At 42.5% G+C, this 25,152-nt stretch overlaps 1 protein-coding gene across 3 annotated transcripts in view; it reads right to left on the reverse strand.

Moving 5' to 3' along the window:
- Positions 1–935: 935 nt before the first annotated feature.
- EHMT2 (euchromatic histone lysine methyltransferase 2) overlaps positions 936–25,152 on the reverse strand; it is a 54,253-nt gene continuing 30,036 nt past the window's right edge. For all 3 annotated transcript variants that reach the window (XM_073598423.1, XM_073598424.1, XM_073598422.1), the window contains 15 exons: positions 24,523–24,708; positions 24,253–24,359; positions 21,375–21,481; positions 21,156–21,278; positions 19,413–19,514; positions 19,226–19,330; positions 13,800–13,954; positions 12,611–12,778; positions 12,164–12,308; positions 12,008–12,085; positions 11,574–11,689; positions 9,510–9,596; positions 5,437–5,515; positions 3,988–4,163; positions 936–1,347 (listed from right to left, as the gene is read on the reverse strand). In XM_073598423.1, the coding sequence (XP_073454524.1) occupies positions 1,176–1,347; positions 3,988–4,163; positions 5,437–5,515; positions 9,510–9,596; positions 11,574–11,689; positions 12,008–12,085; positions 12,164–12,308; positions 12,611–12,778; positions 13,800–13,954; positions 19,226–19,330; positions 19,413–19,514; positions 21,156–21,278; positions 21,375–21,481; positions 24,253–24,359; positions 24,523–24,708 (1,906 nt within the window). In that variant the 3' untranslated portion in view covers positions 936–1,175. The remainder of the gene's footprint in view (positions 1,348–3,987; positions 4,164–5,436; positions 5,516–9,509; positions 9,597–11,573; positions 11,690–12,007; positions 12,086–12,163; positions 12,309–12,610; positions 12,779–13,799; positions 13,955–19,225; positions 19,331–19,412; positions 19,515–21,155; positions 21,279–21,374; positions 21,482–24,252; positions 24,360–24,522; positions 24,709–25,152) is intronic.

Genomic DNA, 25,152 nt, shown 5'->3' on the forward strand with positions numbered 1-25,152 from the left:
TGCCAGCGCACAAGCATTCATTGATTTTAATGGAAATAGGTTTTCGTGAGCTTTACAGGCGCTTTTTTTTTTTTTTTTTTTTTTTTTAGCGTGAAAGTGCCTGAAAAGCACCTCAGTGTGAAAGGGGTCTAAAACTAAAAAGCCATTTTAGTCAAGAGACTAGAACTAAATCGAAATTTGCTGCTGAAAATGAACACTGCAGTACAGAGAGTGAATATGGTCAACCTAGAACAGGAAGTCACTGGCAGGATCACCAGGTGAAAATGTTTGGGGGAAAAAAAAGCTGTAATAAATTAAAACAAATGTATCCACCACATTTGAGTACTTCTAAGCTATAATATTTTACATTTTTGTTCTTGAGTTTTGGTATACATTATTAGACAATTCTGAAAAGATGCAAGAATTAGATCTAGGTGGGCATAAAGTAATTGTACTATTTTAAAGTGGTTGTAAACCCGGCCAAAAAACAAAAACAAAAAAAAAAACACCAAAAAAAAAAAAAAAAAAAACCCTGTAAGACAAAAGGCATAATGCTTACCTTAGATCGAAGCTGTTGCAGCGCCCCGCACACCGCTGTGACAAGCGACATGTCTCCCGAAGTTATTTCCGGGTTTGCGCGGGAGCCACCGGTCAGGGCACACTGAAGAAATGGCACAAGAGAGCCGTTTCTTCAGTGTGCATGCGCCAATGACGTCAAAGCAAGGTTCAAGGTAAGGAGATATTTACAGTACCTACAGGTGAGCCTCATTATAGGCTTACCTGTAGGTACAAGTGGTGTAACAGGGTTTACAACCACTTTAACAACCTGGATGTTTTGTGACCTTTATAAATGCCTCTGGCTTGCATCCATTCACAAAAAATATGAACTCTGACATCTGTAATACTTCAAAGTTGAGGGATATGGTCTATATATGAGCTGCAAACAATTAGTGACATTTGTTTATATATAAAAAAAGTCACAATCTTTATTTTTATTTGCGAGACTGGACGATTTACAAGACAATGATGTGGCAAGAAAATGGGTAATAGACTGATGGTCTCAAGACTACTACTTGGACAAGAGATAAGACAGTTTTTGTTGGGGTCATGGCAGGAAGTAGCTGAATGGACACTCTTACAAAGGGTCATAAAAGAATCGGCTGTATGAGTGAATCCCAGTTTAGAGTCTAATGGGATCACACAGTTTGAGGGATAACGGACACTGGCACTGTTTCAGGAACCTCCAATCGGGCAAGGCGGCTCTGCTCCAGAGCGATTGCTTCGGCTGAGTGTTTACACCGCTCAGACCCACACTGGCATGTGAAGTATTTGCTCTTGATGTCCCAGAAACGGTCACCATAGTCAAAACTGAAGACAGACAGACACGTGTCAGTTAGTACATATGAAATAGAAAAAAAAAATTATATAAAATTGTGTATGTATGTATGTATGTATATATATTTATTACACACACATACATACATACATACATATATATATATATATATATATATATATATATATATATATATATATACACACACACACACATACACACATTATATATACACACACACACACACACACACACATATATATACACATATATTTATTATACACACACCGTATTTATCGGCATATAACACACACTTTTTTCCCCCTGAAAATCAGGGGAAAATCGTGGGTGCGTGTTATAGGCCGATCCCCGCCGATTTTGTGTCATCGGAGCGATCGCGGCAATTGCCGACATACACAGCCGTGGGTAGATTCAAATATGGCGCCGAGACTGCAGGGATACTTCGGAGCCGAGATACACATACCCGTGTGTTCTCGGCTTTTTTCGGCGCGCCACTCACACTGGGCGTGACGGCGGCGCCGAAAAAAGCCGAGAACACTCGGGTATGTGCATCTCGGCTCCAACGAAGCCCTGCAGTCTCAGCGCCATATTTGAATCTACCCATGGCTGGACTGGGGCAAAGCTGCACGGGCAAACCTGCACTAACAAAGCTGCACTGGGGCAAGGCTGCACTGACAAGACTGCACTGACACTGAAAAGGCTGCAGATGGACAGATAAGGCTGCATACATATATACACACAAAAGTGAGTACACCCCTCACATTTCTGCAAATATTTTATTATATATCCTTTCATGTGAAGAAATGACACTTTGCTACAATGTAAAGTAGTGAGTGTACAGCTTGTATAACAGTGTAAATTTGCTGTCCGCTCAAAATAACTCAACACACAGCCATTAATGTCTAAACCTTTGGCAACAATTGTGAGTACACCCCTAAGTGAAAATGTCCAAATTGGGCCCAAAGTGTCAATATTTTGTGTGGCCACCATTATTTTACAGCACTGCCTTAACCCTCTTGGGCATGGAGTTCACCAGAGCTTCACAGGTTGATACTGGAGTCCTCTTCCATTCCTCCATGATGACATCACGGAGCTGGTGGATGTTAGAGACCTTGCGCTCCTCCACCTTCTGTTTGAGGATGTCCCACAGATGCTCAACAGGGTTTAGGTCTGGAGACATGCTTGGCCAGTCCATCACCTTTACCCTCAGCTTCTTTAGCAAGGCAGTGGTCATCTTGGAGGTGTGTTTTGCTGTCGTTATGTTGGAATACTGCTCTACGACCCAGTCTCTGAAGAGAGGGGATCATGCTCTGCTTCAGTATGTCACAGTACATCTTGGCATTCATGCTTCCCTCAATGAACTGTAGCTCCCCAGTGCCGGCAGCACTCATGTGGTCCCAGACCATGACACTCCCACCACCATACTTGAGTGGAACCTGTCCTATTAAACTGCTGTATGGTCTTGGCCACCGTGCTGCAGCTCAGTTTCAGGGTCTTGGCAATCTTCTTATAGCCTAGGTCATCTTTATGTAGAGTAAAAAAATTCAGATCTTTTAGAAAGTTCTTTGCAATGAGGTGCCATGTTGAACTTCCAGTGACCAGTATGAGAGAGAGAGAGCGATAACACCAAAATTTAACACACCTGCTCCCCATTCACACCTGAGACTAGCACCAACGGGTCACATGACTTCGGAGAGGGAAAAGGCCACACAAAATAGACACTCTGGGCCCAAGTTGGACATTTTCACTTAGGGGTGTACTCACTTTTATTGCCAGCGGTTTAGACATTAATGGCTGTGTGTTGTTATTTTGAGGGGACAGCAAATTTACAGTTATACAAGCTGTACACTCACCACTTTACATTGTAGCAAAGTGACATTTCTTCAGTGTTGTCACATGAAAAGATATAAGATATTTACAAAAATGTGAGGGGTGTACTCACTTTTGTGGGATACTGTATATATACACACACTTTGAAGTGACCCTGTCCCCTCGTGCTCGCACACAGAAACAAATGCATACATAGGTGTCCGCATATGTACATGAGGTTCAAACCACATGTGAGGCATCGCCGCAAACGTTAGAGCAAGAGCAATAATTCTAGCTCAATACCTCCTCTGTAACTCTAAATTGGTAACCTGTAAACATTTTTAAAGCGTAGGCCATGGAGATTTTTTTTTAAGTACCGAAGACTGGTGCCATTCCACGACTGTACAATTTTAAAGTGTGACATGTTAAATATCTATTTACTCGACATAACATCATCCTTTCACATTGTACTAAAAAAAAAAAAAAAAAAAAAGGGCTAACTTTAGTGTTTTTTTTTTCCCCAAAATAGTGTTTGAAATATTGCTGCGCAAATACTGTGCAACATAAAAAATTGCAACGACAGCCATTTTATTCCCTAGGGTCTCTGCTAAAAATATATATATATATAGGGGGACAATTTCTCAGCAACAAAGCAGAGTTCTGTGGTGTGGACATCAGGAGAGGTAAGTATTTTCACTTTTCTTTACAGGTAACATCTTTATGTTGAAATCTATACTGATGACAGGGTCACTTTATATATTCTGTACTGATGTCAGGGTCACTTTATATTCTGAAATTAGAGTTGTTCATTTTAAAAGGTGCATTGTCCCCCTTTCTCTTACCCAAGCTCCTCTCCCGCTTTGATGTCCTTTCCACTGAAGAAGGCAATACGGGGAAAACGCAAGTCCTGATGAGACATGAAGACTCTCACTGGGATGAGGTTGGGCTCACACAGATGGTTAATAAAGCGGCTGACGTTCCCATAGTATCTGGCGTCTATACAGTATACCTCTCCATCCTGAAAAAAATAAAGAGACCTTTCCATTGTGTTGCAGATGCTATGTATCAGTCATCCAGTTATTTTTGTGGTAATCCACAAAAAACAAACAAAAAAAAAAAAAAAACAGACATTCTAGTATTGGAACCTACACTGTTGGGTGAAATGAAAAGATCTACATACATTACTTGTATAATGATCTGCAGTAAAGAACCTGGCCATGCAGACACTGCCCTGCTAAATTCAACATGGCACTGGAGAGAATAAAAAAAACAAACATTGACATAAGTATTAATCGGTTTCTTCCCAGGCCCAGCTACAAGAACACTTGTATTCATGAAGTCTCACAAAATTCCATAGTGTGGCAATATAAAAACTAGCAACTCTGTTCAGTCAAACAGGGCAATTCCAGAATACACTCGACACAGGCAACGCAGTCTCTATTCTCCTAGCAGTTTTTTCAGTGGCAAGAACTGGGAGATTAGTCAGGATTGAGGGAAAGATGAATGCAGCAATGTACAGAGGCATCCTTGATGAAAACCTTTTCCAGAGCGCTCTGGACCTCAGATTGGGGTGAAGGTTCATCATCCAACAGGACAACGACCCTAAGCACACAGTCAAGATAACAAAAGAGTGGCTACGAGACAACTCTGATTGTCCTTGAGTGGCTCAGCCAGAACCCCGACTTGAACCTTACTGAACATCTCTGGAGAGATCTGAAAATGGCTGTGCACCGACGCTCCCCATCCAACCTGATGGAGCTTGAGAGGTCTTGCAAAGATGAATGGGAGAAACTGCCCAAACATAATTGGGCCAAGCTTGTAGCATAATACTCAAAAAGACTTGAGGCTGTAATTGGTGCCAAGGGCGCTTCAACAAAGTATTGAGCAAAGGCTGTGAACACTTGTGTACATGGGATTTTTTCGTTTTTTTGTATTTTATTTCAAACAAATTTCTTTCAGGTTGTCATTATAGGATATTGTTTGGAGAGTTTTGAGGAAAATAATGAAATTAATCCATTTTGGATTAAGGCTGTAACATAACAAAATGTGGAAAAAGCGAAGTGCTGTGAATACTTTCCGTATGCACTGTACGTGCAAAAGGAGCGACCATTTAAACTGGCCAAGAGTCAAAGACATACACGTGGGGAAGGTACAAAAAGGGACATCACAGATGTCTGTTATGTTCACAGAGGATTTGCAGACCATAAAAGGGTAATTTTAAAAGAACATTTCAGATATGAATATTGCTTTGCAAAGATCTTTAAGCATCTTATGCAGAAGCCGCCACTCACCTTATTGTCCAGATCAAACAAATAGGAATCATCTTCTCGAACATCTGCTTCTGCGTCTGAGATCAACTCTCCTACATACCTGCAGCAGGAATTAGGAATCAGAGTTACAATACAAGAGGAAAGGGACAAAATGCAATAAACCCCCCAAGTGATCAGATGAGACATTCTGTGTTGCCATGAGCAACACAGAACAGACACACACTATAAGGTCAAAAGTCTCAGCATGAGTTTGCCCCCATGTACAAAGCAAGCTCCAAAAAAACATGGTTTGACCAGCAGTTTTGTGTGCTATGACCCCATATTGATGTCCAAAGTTTTGGTATGTGATATTCAACAAGCCCATATTGGTCTGATAGTCAGATGTCATACAAGTGGAAACTGGCAGGTACAATGCAGCAAGATACAAACAATAATAGGATTTTTATTACAGCTTACCTGTAAAATCATTTTCTTGGAGTACATCATGGGACACCGAGCCTTAAGTAATTACTTAATGCAATTACTTAAAGTAATTGCCACTTGACCACTGTCCTTGGACAGCTGTCTTTTCGAATACTGCTCCCCAGCCTAAAAAGGTTGGTATTCGTCGTTACCACTTTCCAGATGACTGGTCTGAAGGATTTTCCTTTCAGCAGATTCTGGGTTAATAACCTCCAAGTGAGGCTCTGGGCCACTCTTGGGGACAGCTGCATTGGCAAGTCTAAAGCTGGAATTGTTTTGTTTCAAGCAGACAGGATACTGTTTTGCAACAGTCTTGAATGGAACTGGGCATTGGGAACTGCTTAGAATGAAGCCACCATGGTTCCTAACAACCTCATGCAAAGGCGAATGGAGGGATTGCCATTTGACCTGACCCTTCGCACCAGCTCTCGAGGCAAGAACACCCTTTCCTATGTCTATAATCAGACCCAAGTACTCCAGTCTTTTTTAGCGGTATTAAGGAAGATTTCTCTAGGTTAAGAAACCAACCCAAACTTTTCAGATAGTTGGTTGTAGTGCGTATGCTTTGCTCCAAACAAGTCACCGATTGATCTACAAGTAATAGATGGTCTAGGTACGCTACAACTGTTATGCCCTGTGCCCTTAACCTGGCTGGAGGTGGGGCCAGCACTTTGGTGAACACCCGGGGTACTGTGCCTAGCCCGAAGGGCAGGGCTACAAACTGGAAATGCTGCTGTTCTAACTCGAACCGCAGAAAAACTTTTGATGAGCGGGAAATATAGGGACATGCAGATATGCATCCCTGATGTCGATTGACGCCAGAAGTTCTCTTTCTTGTAGGATAGAAACTACCGACCTGATTGTCTCCATGCGAAAGGAGCGGATCTTCAGGAATTGATTTAGCTTTCTTAGATCTAGAATGGGTCTGACGTCTCCATTTGGTTTTGGTACCATGAAAAGATTTGACCCTGCTCTTTTGTGGGGATCTGTATGATCACCCCTTGAGATATTAAATCGGTCTAGAGCCTGAAACAGAAATCGTTTCCTTTCTGGATCTTTGGGAACGCTTGATCCCAGGAAACGAGATGGTGGAAAGTCTCGAAATTCCAGCTTGTACCCCAGCGTTACCGTGGAGATGACCTATCTGTCCTGAATTTCCTTTTTCCAGACTTCTGAAAATTTCCGAAGTCTTCCCCCCACCTTGGTGAGGGGGGTTGCCTCTTTGTGGTGAGGCTTTAGGATTCTCTTTTGCAGACTTCTTTTGAGCCAGGGTCTGACCCAGAGGTTTTCCTCTAAAGTCTGACGGCAGAGGCCGTTGCCACTGCCTAGAAGAGGAAGCCCCCGACGTAGGAGAAAGAGCCTGTTTAAATGAAGGGCATTTATATTTTCTTTTGACTGGTAAAAGAGTTTTTTTCCCCACTAGAAATTGTCTTGATATATTTCTCCAAGTCTTCTCCAAATAATTGCTCTCCATGAAAGGGGAACCCAGTTAGGAGGTTTTTACATGGCGTTTCAACCGACCAATTTTTTAACCACAGGATTCTACGCATATGTACAAGCATAAGCGTAAGGCGGGATGCCTGGTGAATAGAATCTTTAATGGCATCTATGGCAAAACATAATGCCTTAGGTAGTTCAGCCAAATCCCTAGCTTGTTGTGTAGGAAGCTCTCTAAGGGCCTGTTTAAATTGGTCCTTTAGGGATTGGCAGACGCCTATTGCGGTGACTGCGGGCTGAGTGACGGCACCTGCTGCTATAGAAAAGGCAGACTTTAGCAGGGATTCCAACTTCTTATCTGTTGGATCCTTAAGCATCTGCGCATTGTCTACAGGGCAAGTTATAATTCACATTGGAAATCGCAACGTCAATTGCTGGTACTTTCCATTTTTTGGAGAATTTATCCTCCAGAGGATAGAGAATTGAAAACCTCTTAGGAGGGAGAAAACGCTTATCCGGGTGATCCCATTCAGCAAAAATAAGCTGTTCTAGTAATGGACGTGATGGAAACGCATGAAGAGGATGGGAAGGTTTTAAAAAACCTAAGGAAGAGGCCGTGTTTTCATGAGACTCTGTTAGAGGCAGCATGAAAGTGGAACGAACCATTTCTATAAGAGATTGTATCAGCAATTTCTCAGATTGAGAAGCTGAAAAAGGTTCATCTACTGTTGTTTCCTCTGCAGAGGAATCATCGGTTTGTTTTCTTCCTTATCGATTGGGGGTAACACCTCATCGTGTGCCCACTGTTCCCCTTGCAAAGCTCAAGCGGGGGAAGGGGACCTAGTACGCTTCCTATCCATTTGAATGGAGGATGCGATTAAAGCCACTAATCTTTCTTCCAGACCCTGGAGGGAGGAGGAAAGGGCATCTTCAGTCGCGTATACAGGTGCTGAGATGTGAGAGGCAGCTGCACCATCAATTTGTTCCAATGGCTCACCCTGAGTTGCCATAACTGGTAATTCAAGCGAGGATAACAGCGTGGAAATACAGCTCGAGATCTCAATGCCTGGAGGTGAAACCTTTACTTTTTTGGCAGACATAGTCCTAAGTAAAAAAACAAAGGCGCTATACAATTTGCACTAAATCGCTGAAAATAGTCATGACTTTAAAATCGGCTATAAAGTTCAGCCTAGTGCTGGAAAAAGAGGGGGGGGGGGTACAGCGCTGCTGTCCCCCTAACCCTCTGGTCCCATCAGGGGAGAAAGACATTTTTTGCAGATTTTTTTACCTTGCAAATCTCCCTCCACACGCTCTGCAGCCAGACACAGACTGAGCCAACAGTGAAGACAACAGAGTAAGGTATGTGCATAGACTCCATCTAGTCCAACACCTTAAAAACTGGCGAAAAAAACTGATGTGCTCCTGGAAGGAGGAGGGGTTATATAGGGAGTAAACTTCCTTTGATTGGGTTTACCAGTGTCAACACCTGAAGGTGGCCTATAACCTATTAAGTAATTACTTAAGGCTCTGTGTCCTATGATGTACGATAAAGAAATATCTTTTACCATGATGACTGGGACTGGACAATAAAAAGTGGAGTGGCATTGTGTTATAATGGGGTCCACTGATACCAAGAAAAGAACTTGCAAGAAATAACTAATAGAATATACCCTTCACTTCACTCCCAGTCTGCAGTCCAGTTTCAGGACAGTAACGATACTTACAGTAAAGTTGAGTGGGTTTAGCATCATTGCTCTGAACAGATATGAGGCCTGGGCGTTACATAAACACACCTTTCACCAGTGGTTTCTTCAGCAGCCAACTTTGAGACAAATTTCCTTTAACCCTCTTGACGTCGGCCGTACGCAAATATGTGGCCTCTTGGCAGGTGGGCCTTGGCGCCGAGTGTTTGCATATTTGCTTGCATTAGTAAAAAATACAGTCGTGCCGAGAGTGTACGCCCTGCATGCTCCCAGCACAGTTACTGGTAGCCAACGGTAAGCTCCAGATCTCGGTTTGCTATTAGGAGTTTCCCAATCATGTGATCGCCATGACAGCCAATCATGATAATCACATGATCATAAACCCCGCCTTCCAGCATCCTAAACTCCTTAAAGGGCCGGGAGGGGCCAGTTCCAAGAGGTTAAGAGGAAAATGACCCTTTAGGAGAACAGTGGTACACATGAAACACTTACTCGCAGATGAAAGATCCTGGTGGAATGTCCTGCAGAGCTCTCACTCCCCAACCCATTTTCGCTGTACGGTATAACTGGAGCCGGACCCTGCAGGAGAGAATTCCTGTAGCTTACTGTAGAGATACAGGTAATCACCCACTAACAGATCCCACTAGAAAATGTAAAGCAAACCACACAAGATGTACTAAAACTTTTTGAATGCCAGATGGAGATCCATTGGTCAGTTTTGTGATTTACACCAAGATATGATTTTGTTTTAGCCCTGGTTTACACTGGTGTGACATGCGTTCCAACTTTGAGCGCACATGTCACATCACAAGTCGCACCCCATTAAGTGCAATGGAACCGTTATAATAGGAGCAACTTGAGTCGCTAAGACTTAGAAAAAGGTTCTTGCACTACTTTTGGTCCGACTTTGGCACGACTTGCACGGACTTCTGTTAAAGTCGTGTTAAAGTCTTATGCAAGTTGTGCCAAAGTCACGATGGAAAACCAGCTTCGAAGTCACAAAAATGTAAACTGGGCCTTACTCAAAGCTTTAGGTGAACCTGCAAATTGAATCAACCACACATTCCTATTGACACATCATTATGATAGGCAGCCTTACTGACCAAAAGCAATGGGGAGAAGACAGTAAAGCTTTGGTACTGCTAGGATATGTCAAAACTTTTATCTGTCAAAAACAGCCCGAGATCTATGGAGCACCTCTAGGTTGCCTAGCCTTTCTTCCCTACTACCCATCAAATGACAGAGCCTCTTTAAAACAACCTAACCCTAACCTCCCACCTCTATCCTAATCTATACACATAAAGGAAGGCTGTCCTGAAAAACAGATGTAGGCTGCTATTGATAACCTCTCCCGAAAATGTGGGCTACCTTGTTTTTATGTTAATCTAATGACTTCAAATCTTCCCAATTTACTGACCTAAAACAAGTTTGCAGGTCATGAGTTCTGTCATTGATAAATTTACTTGCTGTATACTCGATCCAGGCTAGTGACTCCAAAAACTAAAATCATTAAAAGAGGATCCTCAGGGTGTTTGTAAAAAAATTAAAAGTCAGCAGCTACAAATACTGTAGCTGCTGACTTTCAATAAAAAGACACTTAGTTGTGCAAGGTTCCAGCGCTGTCCTCACCTGGGCCGGTCTTCGAGTTCCCTGGTGCCAGCAGGTTTTGGCCTCATGCACACAGGACGTTTTTAAAGCTGCTCCTAGGGGTGTTTATTTTATTTATTTATTTTACAGCTTAAAAACGCCTCTCTAGGTTATTCTGTGTTCATGCACACACAGGCTTTTAGGAGCTGTAAATGGCATAGGTGTTTTCAAGCTGCAAAAAAAAAAAAAAAAAAAAAAAAAAAAAAAAAAAAAAAACACCCAGGGCCAGTGCATTCTGGAGCAGCAGTGTTATAGGTGTAAAAATGCCTGGCGTGGCTAAAGGTGAGTGAAAAATAGAAGAGGGCAGAGAAACACTGCTTAACGTCAACACGGTTAAACGCGCATTAACGCTTCTAAAAGCGTGTTTTTACAGCCGCTTTTTTCTGGCATCGGTACTGGCTTTGCAGCTAATTTTTTTAAATTCCCAGTGTGGATGAGGCCTTAGCATGGGAAGCTGGCTGTGACTCCTTGCGGCTTCACAGCTGGCTTTCCACTGCACCTGTGATGCGTCCCGTGAGGTTGTGGGTAGTTGTGGGTGTAAGAATACCCACCAAAACTAGGTACCTGCCGACCACCCCCCCAAAAAAATGCGGGAGTGGTGGGAGGAGGACATAAAGCAGAGGGCGACAAACCACTTTAAGTCAGCATGACATGGTAGCAAATAGCAACCCTAAACATGAAGGCAGAAAAAAATAAAAACAACCCAACTCTTAACTCCTAAACTTTGTCCTAATTCCTAACATTAACCTATCCCTGTTACATAAACCTTACTTCTACAGGTCTGTGCTCCCCCCCCCCACCCCCCCTGCTTTGGTAAATCAGTTCAGGACTAGTGTAATAACTGACCCCTCTCTATACAGCTCAGAAAGCTGGGAGTATCACTGTTGGCATTGCCCATTGCATACATACTTGATGCCACTCTGCACCACTCTGTTTTTACATGTTTGCCAGCAGGCACAGGCTTGGTTACATTCAAAAATGAGTGGAGGTTCAATTTTGTTGAATTCCTGGAGCAGACGGCCATCCTAATGATAGGAAGACAAAAATGTGAGAAAAAAAAAAGAAAAATTAATTTTTGCATACAGAACTTATTGTCTAAAGTATCCAGAGGTAATTTTCTAAGATAAAATATTAAAAGGAAGTATTTGATTGCTATGGGCACCTAATTCTTTTGTACATATGTGACATGGTACACTGACTAAAGAACTGTGGCCAATATGAAGCAGGAGGAGTTAGAAGAAAGGGGAGAAGTTGAAATGATTGACCCCACCCTCTAGGAAAGCGGCCTATGCCCCGCTGACCCTGTACCAACCTAGAAATAATGACATAATATAATCTCTCACCTTATCATACCAGCATCGGATGCTCAGTTGTCCACACAGGCAGTTACTAGATGAACAGTCATCCTGGCAGCTGCAGTTCTGTATACAGAGGAAGAGTCAGTGAGACGCAGAGAGCATGGTAGGAAAAAAAAGAGAGAAAAGGAGGCCATGCAATACCTGGAGGTGGGTGATATTACGATCGATGCTCATGGCTGATGTTTCACAGTTCTCCGATACATATTTATAGTCCTCGGGAGAAAGCTCCTCATCTATGCCATTCACACAAGGAATAGGAAAATTTTCATATCCGTGTGCAATATCCCTGTAAATGAAAGAAAGTGATGAGATCAGTATTGCTGCTGTAGTAATCACTCCACAGATCGGGTTTTACTCTACTAAGTACACAGTCTACCCCAGTGATGTAAAAAGTGGCCTTTATTTTGCTAAAACTATTATAAAAATACACAATAGGAGGAGCATGCAAGAAGTAGGTAAATTTGCTCATAACGGTCACCCAGATACAGGCAGCTTCTTTAATATTTTTTAGCTCAGCAAGCTGTAATATGAATCGGATTTCACCCACTGCCAGCATACATAAACCCACCACTGATTACCCCAACCCACCTGCTGATAATCCTCTCAGTGCGTACAGCTCTGTTTTGGATTCCTTGCCGGATCTTGCGGTTGAGCTGTAAGGCGTACCAGACATCGGTGTGCTCCAGTGTAAGGTCACATGGTGTGTCACCTTCATTGTTACGCACTTCTGTGTCCGCCCCACGAGACAGGAAGAGACTAAAAAGGACAATAGAAAGGTTTTTTTTATTTTTTTTTTAGAAAATGCAATTTAAAACTGAAACTCAATGGTTTTTTAAAAGGGAAACCATAATAATTAAAGTCAATTATAACGTTCTACTGCTTTGAAGATCCATAATTTATCACAGTGGTCTCCAAACTGCGGCCCTTAAGGCATTTTTCCTGCCACTGACACCAACGATGGGGGCATTGTTCCTCTCACTGACATCAAAAATGGGGCACAATTCTTCCCACTGGCACTAACAGGTCACTATTCCTCCCACTGACACCAACAATGGGGCACTATTCCTCCCACTGACACCAACATTGGGGCACTATTCCTTCCAGACACTAACAATGGAGCACTGTTCACTTACACTGACACCAACGGGGCACTATTCCTCCCACTGACACCAACATTGGGGCCTATTCTTTCCACTGACACTAACAATGGAGCACTGTTCCCTTACACTGACACCAACTAATCCCCCTAATACTAACAATGGTCCTTTGTTTAGAAAGTTTGGAGACCCCTGGTTTAGCGCAAGGATCACACTTGCAAAGAAGCAATAGAATATGTATCAACTGAAACCTCTGTTCAGAAGCAGGTTAAAAAGGAGTATATCTTTTAAGTTGGCCATACATGGATTGAAATTTGGCAGATTCAGCAGGGACTGGCTGAATTTCGATCCATGTATGGGCTAGCTGGTTGTGCATGATTCGACCTGTCGATTGACTAGTCTACAACCAGCCTGTCAGTTTTTTTTCTGAACGATCAGGGCAGCTGGCTACAGCCAGAACACATTAGTGCTGCAGGAAGGATTCCCTAATTTTTTATTTTTTTTTTTCAAACCACTGGTTGAACGAAAAAAAAGATGTATAATGTATGGCTTGCCTTAGCTAGAAAACAGAATGCTTGGAAACATGCTGTGCCTTTTTACAACTTCACAAACTGCTTGCCATTTTATTTTTTTGACATACCAATTTTCAAGAGGAGTAGCTTGGCAACACAGGTACTCACTTGACGCAGTGGATGAAGCCCTCTCGGGCTGAAATATGCAAGGGTGTGTCTCCATGGAAGTTAACGGCGTGTATGTCGCACTGTGCATTGAGGAGAACCTCCGCAATTTCGGCACTGCCGGTAAAGGATGCCCAGTGCAGGCAGATGTTTTTCTCCTGTGTAAGAGATTAAATACATTACAGAAATTATCCCCAAACTTCTGTCTTCAATTATGAATACAAACTGTCAAGTATCCAAGTAACAGATGCAGAGTATTCTTACTATGTTTCCACCCCTTACACAAACAAAGCTCGGCAGTAAAGGAAATCGTATCATTTTTAGTATTTACACATTTTACATTAGCACCACTACTGTCCTTTAGAATGAACCTGCACTTTGCATATTAAGGGCAAAAGGAAAAGGTTCAACTTACGGCTAATCCCCATAGCAGCCTATATTTACCTTCCCTCCACAGCTACTTGCATTACTGCTGGGAGCAGACACACATACCAAAGTACTTTTGTGTATGTTTTATGTTAAAAGATGGGCAGGTGACTTTTCTCTTGTGTGACTGCGCTGGTGATTGGCCCATCACTGTCACAAGGGGCAGAGAGACAGCCCTACATGATGTGTAAGCTCCGCCAAGGAGCGGCAGGGGAGTAAAGGAAAGGCAAGTATAGGCTGCTTTAAAGGCTGGATTTTAAGTCAACTCGCTCCTTTGCCCAGGCAATGCACGGGTTCACTTTAAAGAGGAGTTCCAGCCTGAGGGGGAAAAAAAAATTAAGTCAGCAGCTACAAATATTGTAGCTGCTGACTTTCAATATAAGGACACTTACCTGTCCAGGGATCCCACAATGTCGGCACCCCAAGCGATCCATCCATCAGCTCCGAGTGCAACTTCACTAAGGGAACCAGGAAGTAAAGCCTTGTGGCTTCACAGCTCATTTCCAATTGCGAGTCGCGCTGCACTTTCTGAATGGTCCAGCTGTCTTCTGGGACCTGTGTGTCTCCCAGAAGACAGCGGGTGGGGGTTGGAGGGGGAAAGAGGAGGGGCCAGAAATTGCGTAGATCTTACCCGGAAGTGGGAACCTGGTTTTGACAGGTATCCGTTTCCCTCTCCCCCCCCCCCCCCCCCCCAATGTGGCAGCAGAGGGGGGGGGAGGGAAGCAAACAAGCGGAGCTTCTCTTTTTGGGTGGAGCTCCGCTTTAGTGTGATATGCAGGAATTAATGAAGAGCGCAAGAGCAGCAGAAAAAACATACACCTACACCTCTGGAAGTGTTGGTGAGGGTTGAGGCATGTCCTAAAAGTCACGTAAAGAAGGGAAGGTATATTACCGTTTTGAAAAATGTATCTGTCTGTATTGTCAGCTTTATTACAGGCATTTATATAGAGCCACCAATTTACACAGCACTTTACATACTATACACATTAGTCCCTGCCCTCTAGGTGCTTACAAGCGAAGGTCCCCATCTCTATCCATACATATACATACTAGGGTCAAATTAGACAGGAACCAGTTACCCTAACAGCAGGTCTTTGGAGTGTGGGAGGAAACCACATTACACAGAAAGGGCTAGTTTACACTTGCTTCAAAACATGGCTTCGGACAGGCTTTGTTAAAGCTCCCTAAACGTCAGTTAAAGCTCCCGTCAATAAATAAAATGGTTAGCTTACAGTGCTGTTTACACATTGCATTTGCTTTGGCTTTGCTTCAAAAATTATACCCCATGTAGCTTTAAAGGTGCTTCACAGCATCTTCATGACAAAGCTCGCTTGAAGCGCCTAAAGCTTTCGAGTCTTTAATTCGGCTTTAGCTTCGCTTTGTTTTAGAGAAACTGAAGGTATGAGATATACGTACACACACAAGGCACCTGCCAAGCTTCAACAAAGCTTCAAAAGAGCTTCAAAAGAGCTTAATCGAAGCACCACTGAAGCATCAAAAACACATCATAAAAGCATGTTGAAGCAGTAGGCACTTTAATGTGTGTTGAAGCCAAAGCACGTGTAAATTAGCCCTTAAAGAACACGCAAACTCCATGCAGATAGAGTCCTGTGCGGGATTCAAAACTAGGACTCCAGTACAGCAAAGCAGAAATGCTAACTATTGAAAGCAGGAGTAAAGTCTATAAAGATTTTTTTTTTTTTAAATGGGACCCCGGCAGCACTAAGCCATAATGTACTAGTATGCACTGCATACTAATACAGGGCTTGACAAATTTGCTTGGAATCTAGGAGCCAGCTAAAAAAGTTAGGAGCCAGGTTTTTTTTAAACGACCGACAAAGCTTTATTTTCAATATAAAAAATAACTAATCTTAAATTTACACAGAAAAAGACCGCCCCGCTAGAGGCCCGAATAGCGTCACTAAAACGACGGTAAAGCGGCGCTAAAAATAGCGCCGCTTTACCGCCGACGCCCCCCGCGGCTCGGTGTGAAAGGGCTCTAAGGGTCCGATCAGGTCCGCCTGAAAAACAGACAGGCGAACCTGATCAGACAGCCCGTGTGAAAGGGGCCAAGCAGGGAGATAACAAATTATTTATTTTTTTCCTAATTAAAATTAATTTAACAGTTTTTATATAAATATAAATAAATAAAAAAAAAAATCTATTACGAAAAAAAAAAAAAGGCTATCCCCACATTCACTTCCTTCTCTTCTCCACTTTGGGAAGGAGATGGGCAGTGAAAACAGGCAGGTATTTCGCATTAGCATTGCATTAGCATTGCTGGTTGCAATACCAACGGCCACCACAAGATGGCGCCAGATTTCAGAAGGACTCCAGAACTACCGAAGAAGGCCGCAAAGCCGGGGCCTCAATTACCGGCCGGCGCGGCCCGACGTGATCGCACCGGGGGGGTGGGGGGGTGGGGGGGGGGTCGGAGTCTGCACAGAGACAGGATACCCCCAGCTGTGCCGCCCCAGGCGCCAGGTCGCTAATTCTAGTCGCAAATGCGACCTGGCGCCCGGGGTTTGTCGAGCCCTGTACTAATACATTATAACAGACTTGCCTACAAACGCAGCCCTCAAGCACTGTGCTCTCACCACTCTCCCTTGTCCCCAGCCGCTTCCATCTTTGCACGGTCTTTGATCCGGGTTTGCAATCTTTGGCCGCCTGATTGGCTGTGCCAGGGCGACATCACTCCTGTGCATTTGCACGAGTCACATCGCAGCGGCACACAGAGTGGGCCATAAATGTGGTCTGAGCTGCGCATGTGCATGTGTGTGATGACAGAAGAGACCTCTAGGGTCTCTTCTGTAATAAAAACCCTGCCTGTCAGCGAGTTTTGTACGAACCGAGTTTACTACCACTTTAAGCCAATCACTGTGCAGCACTTCTAAGGAAAAAAAAAAAAAAAAAAAAAAAGAGAGGAAGGAAAGACTAATTGCTTAACGTTCAAATATGGCAGCCCCCATGTACTGATAGAATTACGACTAAAACAGGGTTTACAAAAAAAAACAAAAAAAACAAAAAAAACAAAAAACAAAAAAACAAAAAAAAAACAAAAAAAAACAAAAAAAAAAAACAAAAAAAAAACCACACACATCAAATGAAAAAAAAAAAAAACCTGCACACACCATTGGCCAAAATAGATCACTTCAGGCTGACCCCTTTTGCAGGTATAGCTATGTAAAACATTTAAAGAAGTGCCTATACTTTTTAACATCCAGTAATGCACTGTCTCACCCTGCTCTGCACATGCTCAGTGGCTCCCTATTTTGCAGCACTGCTGAATTTGTAGCGGCTGATCTGCTGATAGTCTAAAGATCTACTGCTGCTCAGGGGCTCTGGGCTTCAGCAAAATGGCAGCCTCCACTGAGAAGAAACTGGAACAATGCTGGAGGCAATTTACAGCACTTGACTGTTCACTGCAGATTAGGATATCATCTCCCTCCCCTCATAACAGAGGTAAACTGGTCAGGGCTGATAGTACTGCTTGGGATTATAGTGCAGGCAGAGTACACTGGAAGTTAGGGGCCCACTGGACTTATCAGATCACCAGGTATTTTTCTGTGCATGTAGCATTTTTAAGAGACAACATTTAGGGAGATATGCATGTATTGGAGTGATGTACTTAAATGTTTTTTTTTATTATACCCCGACATACACATTAAAGGCCGTAGTGCGCTCATGAAAACAGGTGAAGGTATGAATGGGCATCTGAATGCAGTAGCGTTCTGGAAGTAAGGACTTGAGTAAGTGTGTAAATTAGACTTACAAGAGTCACATATGCAAAAAGAAGAAGAACAAAATGAAAAAAAGTGTAGATTTAAAATTAGTTTCACTTTAATCCACTAGGGGGGTGGGGATTTACTAAAACTGGAGACCAATCAGCTTCCAGATCCTATTTTCAAAGCTTAAGGCTGGGTTCAGACCGATTTCCCCGTATCCAATTCGCATAGCAGGAGAATGTGACGCTCCCTATGGAGCCAGTTCACATATCTCTGTTGCGGCTGCGGAGCGCACTGCACAGAAATGCTGTGCATCTTTGGCTCCGTTTCAGGGCCGAATTTAGGCATAGATTCGGCCCTGAAACGGGGAACAGGGACGCACAGCGCTCCTGTGCGATCCGCAGCGGGTTACAGTGTGAAACAAGCCTTATTGAACAAACTGAAGTTAGAAGTCGACTGGCTACCATGCACAGCTGAACCAGATTCTGAGTGCTCCAGTTTTAGTAAATCTCCCCCTATGGGTCCATCAAGCAAAATGTCTTCTACAAAACAGCACCAAAGTCCATAGTAGCAGACACACATCAAATTTATTAGTAAAGTTCCTAATGTTCCCTCTAGTGTTCACTCCTGATACCAGTGAGACGACCATTTTCCACAAAGCTGTGCTATACATCATTTTCAAACCTTGCTTTGTACCATCGAACGTTTGTGCCTTTGATTTGGGTTTATTGCACTTGGTATATTTTCTTATTCTTACAATACAATGTAATTATCAAAAATAAATAGTATAACCATAAAACGTAGGTTATAGTGAGAAACGACTAAACTATTTAAAAAAGCCCTCCAACTGATTCGGTGTAAAGCACAGTAAAAGGACAGCTATAGCCACCGGCAGTGACTGCATGAAAAATATACAACAGGCTGGTTGTACTGAAGCTGATCGATGGATCGACTTCAGTACAACCAGCCTGCCCATAGCTGGATCGAATCTCAGCGGGTCCCTACTGAACCAGCTGAGATTCGATCCATCTATGGCCAGCTTTAGAAAACAGACAATCAGCTCTCAGGTTTTTTTTTTTTTGTCCTGGAAGATGACTAGAGTAATCCGTTTCAAAAATCAGGATGTATTCAAATGTCTCATTTCCTTGCATATAAGAGGATTGTTACACAGGAAAGGATAGATCTTTTCTCAACTATGAATCTGCAAAAAAAAAAAAAAACAAACAACACCCAGACACACACATACACGGATTCTAACAGCAAAGCATATATACTCACATTGTCCTGCAGGGTAACATCTGCTCCCCGAGTCAGCAATGTACGGATGACATCGATGTGCTTGTGTTCTGCTGCCCAGATGATGGGTGTCCAACCACCATTATCCTAAACAGACCACAGACAGGTAATTAGGAAGGTTTCGATGGGGAGTATACAACACCAAACATTGTAAGGGTTGTGCTCTCACCTGGGCATTCACATTGACCTGGCCTGTAGCCAGAAGAAAGCTCAACAATTCCTGATTACCACTCTTGGCTGCATGATGAAGACAGGTTGAGCCATCCTCTTCCTGAAAGAGGTCGACAGGTTAAAAAGGTAATTCTACCAAAACAACTAAATTTGTGCAAAAAGGAAAGTATCTGACCAAAGAGTTGTCAAAAAAACAAAAAAAAGAAAGAAATGCACATGCCCTTGCTACCACACCATGCTATTCTATATGGCTACAAAGGAGGGTGGTACCACCATTTAGACTCAGCCATTCTATGCATTTACTTTACCGCTGCCTGATCATCAGACTAAAAGTAAACGTATTGGAAGGTGTTTTTCCCGCATTCAATTCGCAAAGCAGGAGATTGTGACCGGCTCTCTATGGAGCCAGTTCACACATCTCCAGAACGGCTCCGGTGAGAATTGCACAGGAGTCCTGTGTGTCTTTTGTTCCGTTTCAGGTCCGGATTCAGCCAAAAATTTGTGCTGAAATCGGACCTGAAATGGTGAATGAGGACGCAACGGACTCTGTGAGCTGCTGCGTTCTCCAGTGTGAACCCAGCCTAAATTTCTGCCCTTAAATACATCAGATCTAACCAAGATCGGTTTGATCCAATGCTTTCTCAATTTACATCCAGTGATAACTTATTACAGTTTCCTATACTGCGAGGGTACAGGTATCCCGTCCCCCCTCCCCCCAAAAGGTGCCAATTGTGGCACCGGAGGGGAAGAGGAGACAAATGAGTGGAAGTTGCACTTTTGAGTGGAATTCTGCTTTAAATACTTTATATTTCCACCCATCAGTTGCAAGCCTGATTTAATCATTCAACAGTTGAGTGCCAGCTTTTAAAAAAGAAAAAATTCAGGTATAAATATAATAGCTGAACAGAAACAAGATTTATGACTTTTGAAGGAATAAATTGTCATGTCATATTGTGGATTTTTTGAAACGTTCCTTTTACTTTCACCTGGAGAACCTGCCAACACTTCTGTCTATTGAGGACAACACTCATTCACCATAGTGGAGAAGTGTTTTCACCCTAGAAAAGAGCTACAATAATTGCTCCCTCACCTCTACTCAATAACAGAAGGGAGGGGTTCTGTAGTCCTAAAAAGGGAGCTGGGAAAAATGTAACTGATAAGATCGCAGCACAGGCAAAGAGCAAAAGGAAATTACCAGCTTGCATGGGTTTCTGGCTTTCAGAGTTAACTGAACTAACGACACCAACTAAGAGAAGTTAACCCTTTAGGGTTTACACACAATTTTAATAGGGTCATTTTTTTGTGGTTGTTCTAGAACGGTTTCCATCCAGATACCACTAATTAAAAAGTAAGCTAGAAGTAAGGCTAGGGAAGACATTTACAGATAGAGGGTAAATAATGAGATGTCATACAAATGTCAAACAATCCCCACTCCAAAACTGAATTATGTGATATAAAACGATTCACTCTCAATCTCAGCTGCTACAATATACATCCCAATGATATTTAGGCTAATCAGATAGTTTACCACATAACACAAAATATAACAAAGATTAAAAATATGCATAAAACTCTATTTTTTGCAGTGCTATTTTAATAGTGTTGCAAGGTAAAATTTTATGCATATTTTTAACATTTATGTCATATTTTATGGTATGTGGTCAAATATCTACCCGATTAGCCCAAATACAGAATGAGATGAGCTGTGTTTGCTCTGAAAGCGGTGAGCCAGTGGCATTACCTTGTGGTAAACACAAGCTCCATGCTGAGACAGATATTTGGCAACCCCTGTATGATTGTTCACAACGGCTTCAAGAAGAGGGGTGCGCAGGATTTTGTCAGTGGCGTTTATGTGGGCACCAGCCTGAAAAGGACAACAAAGCATATGAAAGACACAAAAGAGGTAAAATCGGGCAGAGCGTATCTGTCTGTCAGAGAAGACGGTGGAAGAAGAGGTCACCTGCACAAGAACATGGCAAAGCTCCACACTTCCCCTCTGTGCTGCAGCATGCAGTGGACTCCTCTTCAACTGCTGGTCATTCAGAAAACTGGAATCCTGATTATCCGCTGAGACAAATCATGAGAAAAGGGGGAGAGAGTAAGGACAAAGCAATTACTTTTTTTTTTCTTCTTACAGTTTGTGGAGTTGTAGACAGCCGACAATATTAAAGCTATCATCTTTCCTAAAGTGGTTCTAAAGGCTGAAGGTTTTTTACCTTCATGCATTCTTTGCATGAAGGTAGAAAATGTGTGTGCATGCGCGCAACTCCCCTCCCCCCCCCACGCCCTTTATAATTACCTGAGCCCCATCCCATCTCGATCCAGCGATGCGCACAAGAGCAGAGGCTCTTCGGCTCTCTCCCCCCTCATAAGCTCAGAGACAGCAGCAGGCGTCATTGGCTACCGCTGTTCCTAATCACGGCCAGTGAGATGGATACACAGAGCAGGGCTCGGGAGTGAGCCCACATAAGTGCCCCCACAGCAACCAGGAGCGCCAGTGGCTGACCTGAGGAGATGAGGATCGAGGCTGCTTTGTGCAAAACCACTGCAATGGACACAAAAAGCGGGGCTCAGGAGCGAGCCCTCAAAGCAAGTAGGGCAGAAAGGGCCAGGAGTGCCGTTGGGGACCTGAGAAGAGGAGGATTGGGGCTACTCTGTGCAAAACCACTGCACAGAGCAGGAAAGTATGACATGAATGCTATTTATAAAACAAAAATAAAAGTATGCCTTTAGTATCACTTTAAAGGAGTTTGTAAAAAAATCATGGCTCCAATAAGTGAAGCATCTATGATTAAAGCTTACCTCTCTTTTTTTATTTGAAGTACAGAGTGGGTGATGTATAAAACAGGCAAATTCATATGTCTACGCCCCAGTAAGGAGATGGGAAGAATAGATACTAACCAAATACTACTGACATCATATATGCTGGCTTTGTGGCTGCAGAGTTTTAAAGACGCACCGCCTGCAAAAAAGAGAATTTATACTCACCTGTCCCAACTACCTTTTCCTCCAATTTTGGCTCTCTTGAAGAGCTGTGGCCTTGCAAAATCTTTACATCGGACACTTTTGGGAGTGTTGGTTCCCCGTCCAGAGTTGTGCTTCCATCCGCTGAACCTGACATCAATACTTGGTCCTGTACTGATGTAGGGCCAAGTGAATAGAATCACAGAGTGACAGGGGACCTGGCATTTGACCAGGATTCTGCAGAAGGCCATAGCTTAGTGTGAGAAAGGAGGAACAGGCAGTGGGACAAATGCAACATTTTTTTTTTTTTTTTTTATTTGGCTTAAGCCCCAGTACCAATATTATCACCAAAATGGATCCAGAAGTGTGTTGGTGACAACAGCCACAGAATTTTTCTTAAAGTGTAAATGAAGCCGAAACTTTTTTTTTTTTTTGAATAGAGTGAAGAGATTAGAACATCAGTCAGGTTTTATTATGATCTGTGTTACCGAGGAGATTCACCCTATTTGTTCGCGGTTATCATCAAAAGTGAAAATAAAAGAAAATCCCAAATTTTGGTTTGACACCAGAACAGTAAGAGGGGAAATCTTCCAATGGGGACACTAGTTCGGATGACCCTGAGATTCTCACACTTTGGATTTATTTGCTCTCACTTCCTGTTTTGGCTATGGTACAGGAAGTGAAAGATAATCTCCTCTATGGACAGAGATGTAAAAAAAAAAAAGTAAAAAAAAAAATAAAAAAATAAAAACTGACAGGGGTTACAAACCCTCCTTTACTCTATCCAAAATAATAGAATAATAAAATAATAGAATAAAAAAAAGTCTACCCTTTAGTTCTAATTTAGAAAAAAAGGGGGGTGTCCCTAGGGATTTTGTGCGCAAGGAAAAATATCTGATACAGAGTAGAAAAAAAGTAAAGTACAAATTTATTAAGTACACATTTATAGACATCATTTTGTACTTAATAAATTTGTACTTTACTATACTTTTTTCTACTCTGTATCTGGTATTTTTCCTTGCCCACAAAATCCCTAGGGGCACTCCCCTTTTTTCTCTGCAATTTGGGATAAGGCATAGGACTCGAGTACATTGGCTTACAGATGGTCTTTTCTCATTAATGTTTTAAGTTCTAATTTAGGAGCAATGCAAAAGGTATGGAGTATACTACCAGTTACCTCTTAATACAAAGGTTATGCAATTTTCCTGAATTTACAATACATTCCTTTTCAATTAAAAAAAAAATTCCTGGGGGTTGGGTTCCAACTGCCCACAGAGCCATTACCTACATTAATCCTAGTATCTTCAGTGAACAAAAGCAAAGTGACTTGGGAGTCCATCTGTAAGGGACAGCTTAATTACAGGTGCTGAGAACATGTGGAGACTCAAAACACTGAGAAAATCTCACCACTGGATTCATGGAATAGCAGAAACCTACACAATCAAACCACCCAAAAACAAGAGGAGCTGGCCTTTAGTCACATAATTCATCTCCACCAGTATAAATCATAAGATACAAATTCAAACTTTTATGTCAAACAAGGAAGAAAGATGTTAAAGCAGAACTGAAGTTCCACTGTAACAAACAGCGAGCAGGCAGGCTTTTATTGCAAGAGGGGCACATAATGTGTCTTCTGCAATAAAAAGCCCCTACCTGCCTGCTTACAGTCTTCTCCCATGCGGCTCAGCCTAAAGTCCCAGGCTGATTTCTGTGTGCCGGTATGACAGCCTCCTGCGCACACGCAGGAGTGATGCATCCCATGCCAGCTAAGGAAGATAGCTAAAAACCAGCATACAGGAGAAGATGCCAGCGCAAGTCTGTTGGAAAGGAGATATTGCGTTCTTTAGTTCAGCTTTAAATATGTAGTTGCTCACTTAGCATAAGCAGCACTTTCTGGAGCTCCCCAGCCTTCACACTTAGGTAGAGCTGCCGAGAGTTGTAGCGAATCTTCTTCCTGCGATCTCTCTTTTGCTGAGCTAAACTGAAGAGACAAGGTAGTTATTACTCTTATTATCATTCACACAAGCAAAATGTAAATAGGTAAAATTAAAAAAAACAAACAAAAAAGGTGTGAAAATAAGGAAAAAGATTTAGAGGGATAAATGAAGAAAGAGTTTAAAAACACAAACAGGCTTATCTCATACTTGTCAGTCTCCTGGGAAGCCAAGGCTTTTTGCAGTGCGTCACGTGCAGGTCCAGGTGGCAAACCAGCGGCGCTGAGAGACACTCCAGATGGAAGGACGATAGAAGGCCCTGGAGTCTCCCCATTGATATCAAGATGGTCCTCTACAATTGAACGTTTGCCATCCCCCATACCACTCATTCGGGCGCTAAAAGCAGAAAGTTCGTCAAAGCAAGATTAATCTCAAAGCTCAAAAAAGTTTCTTTACTTTATATTGTATATTACTGTATGTTGTGGTGAACGACCACAACATACAGGGATATACAATGTAATACCGACATATAATCACACACATAGGCTGGACTTGAGTCTTTTTTCAACCTCACCTATTATGTAACTGGTGGGAGTACAATTTAGAACTTAAAACTGCTTGTAAAGACAACAATGGATTTGATGATTTTTCACAGTCTCTGGTTATTCTAATATTTATGGACCCCTTGTCATTTAAATAATGCTAAAGTCAGTTATGGTTCAAGTTTATTCTTCTAAAAGTTTAGATATAATCTAAATGTAAGTGTAGGTGCTTTTATATGCATCAATCTGCTGTGAAATCTTTCCGCGGATGAACAGATTGCACTTATGTGCAAATGTA

The sequence above is a fragment of the Aquarana catesbeiana genome, linkage group LG09 (genome assembly GCF_042186555.1).
Source record: "Aquarana catesbeiana isolate 2022-GZ linkage group LG09, ASM4218655v1, whole genome shotgun sequence".
NCBI classification, from domain to species: Eukaryota; Metazoa; Chordata; class Amphibia; order Anura; family Ranidae; genus Aquarana; species Aquarana catesbeiana.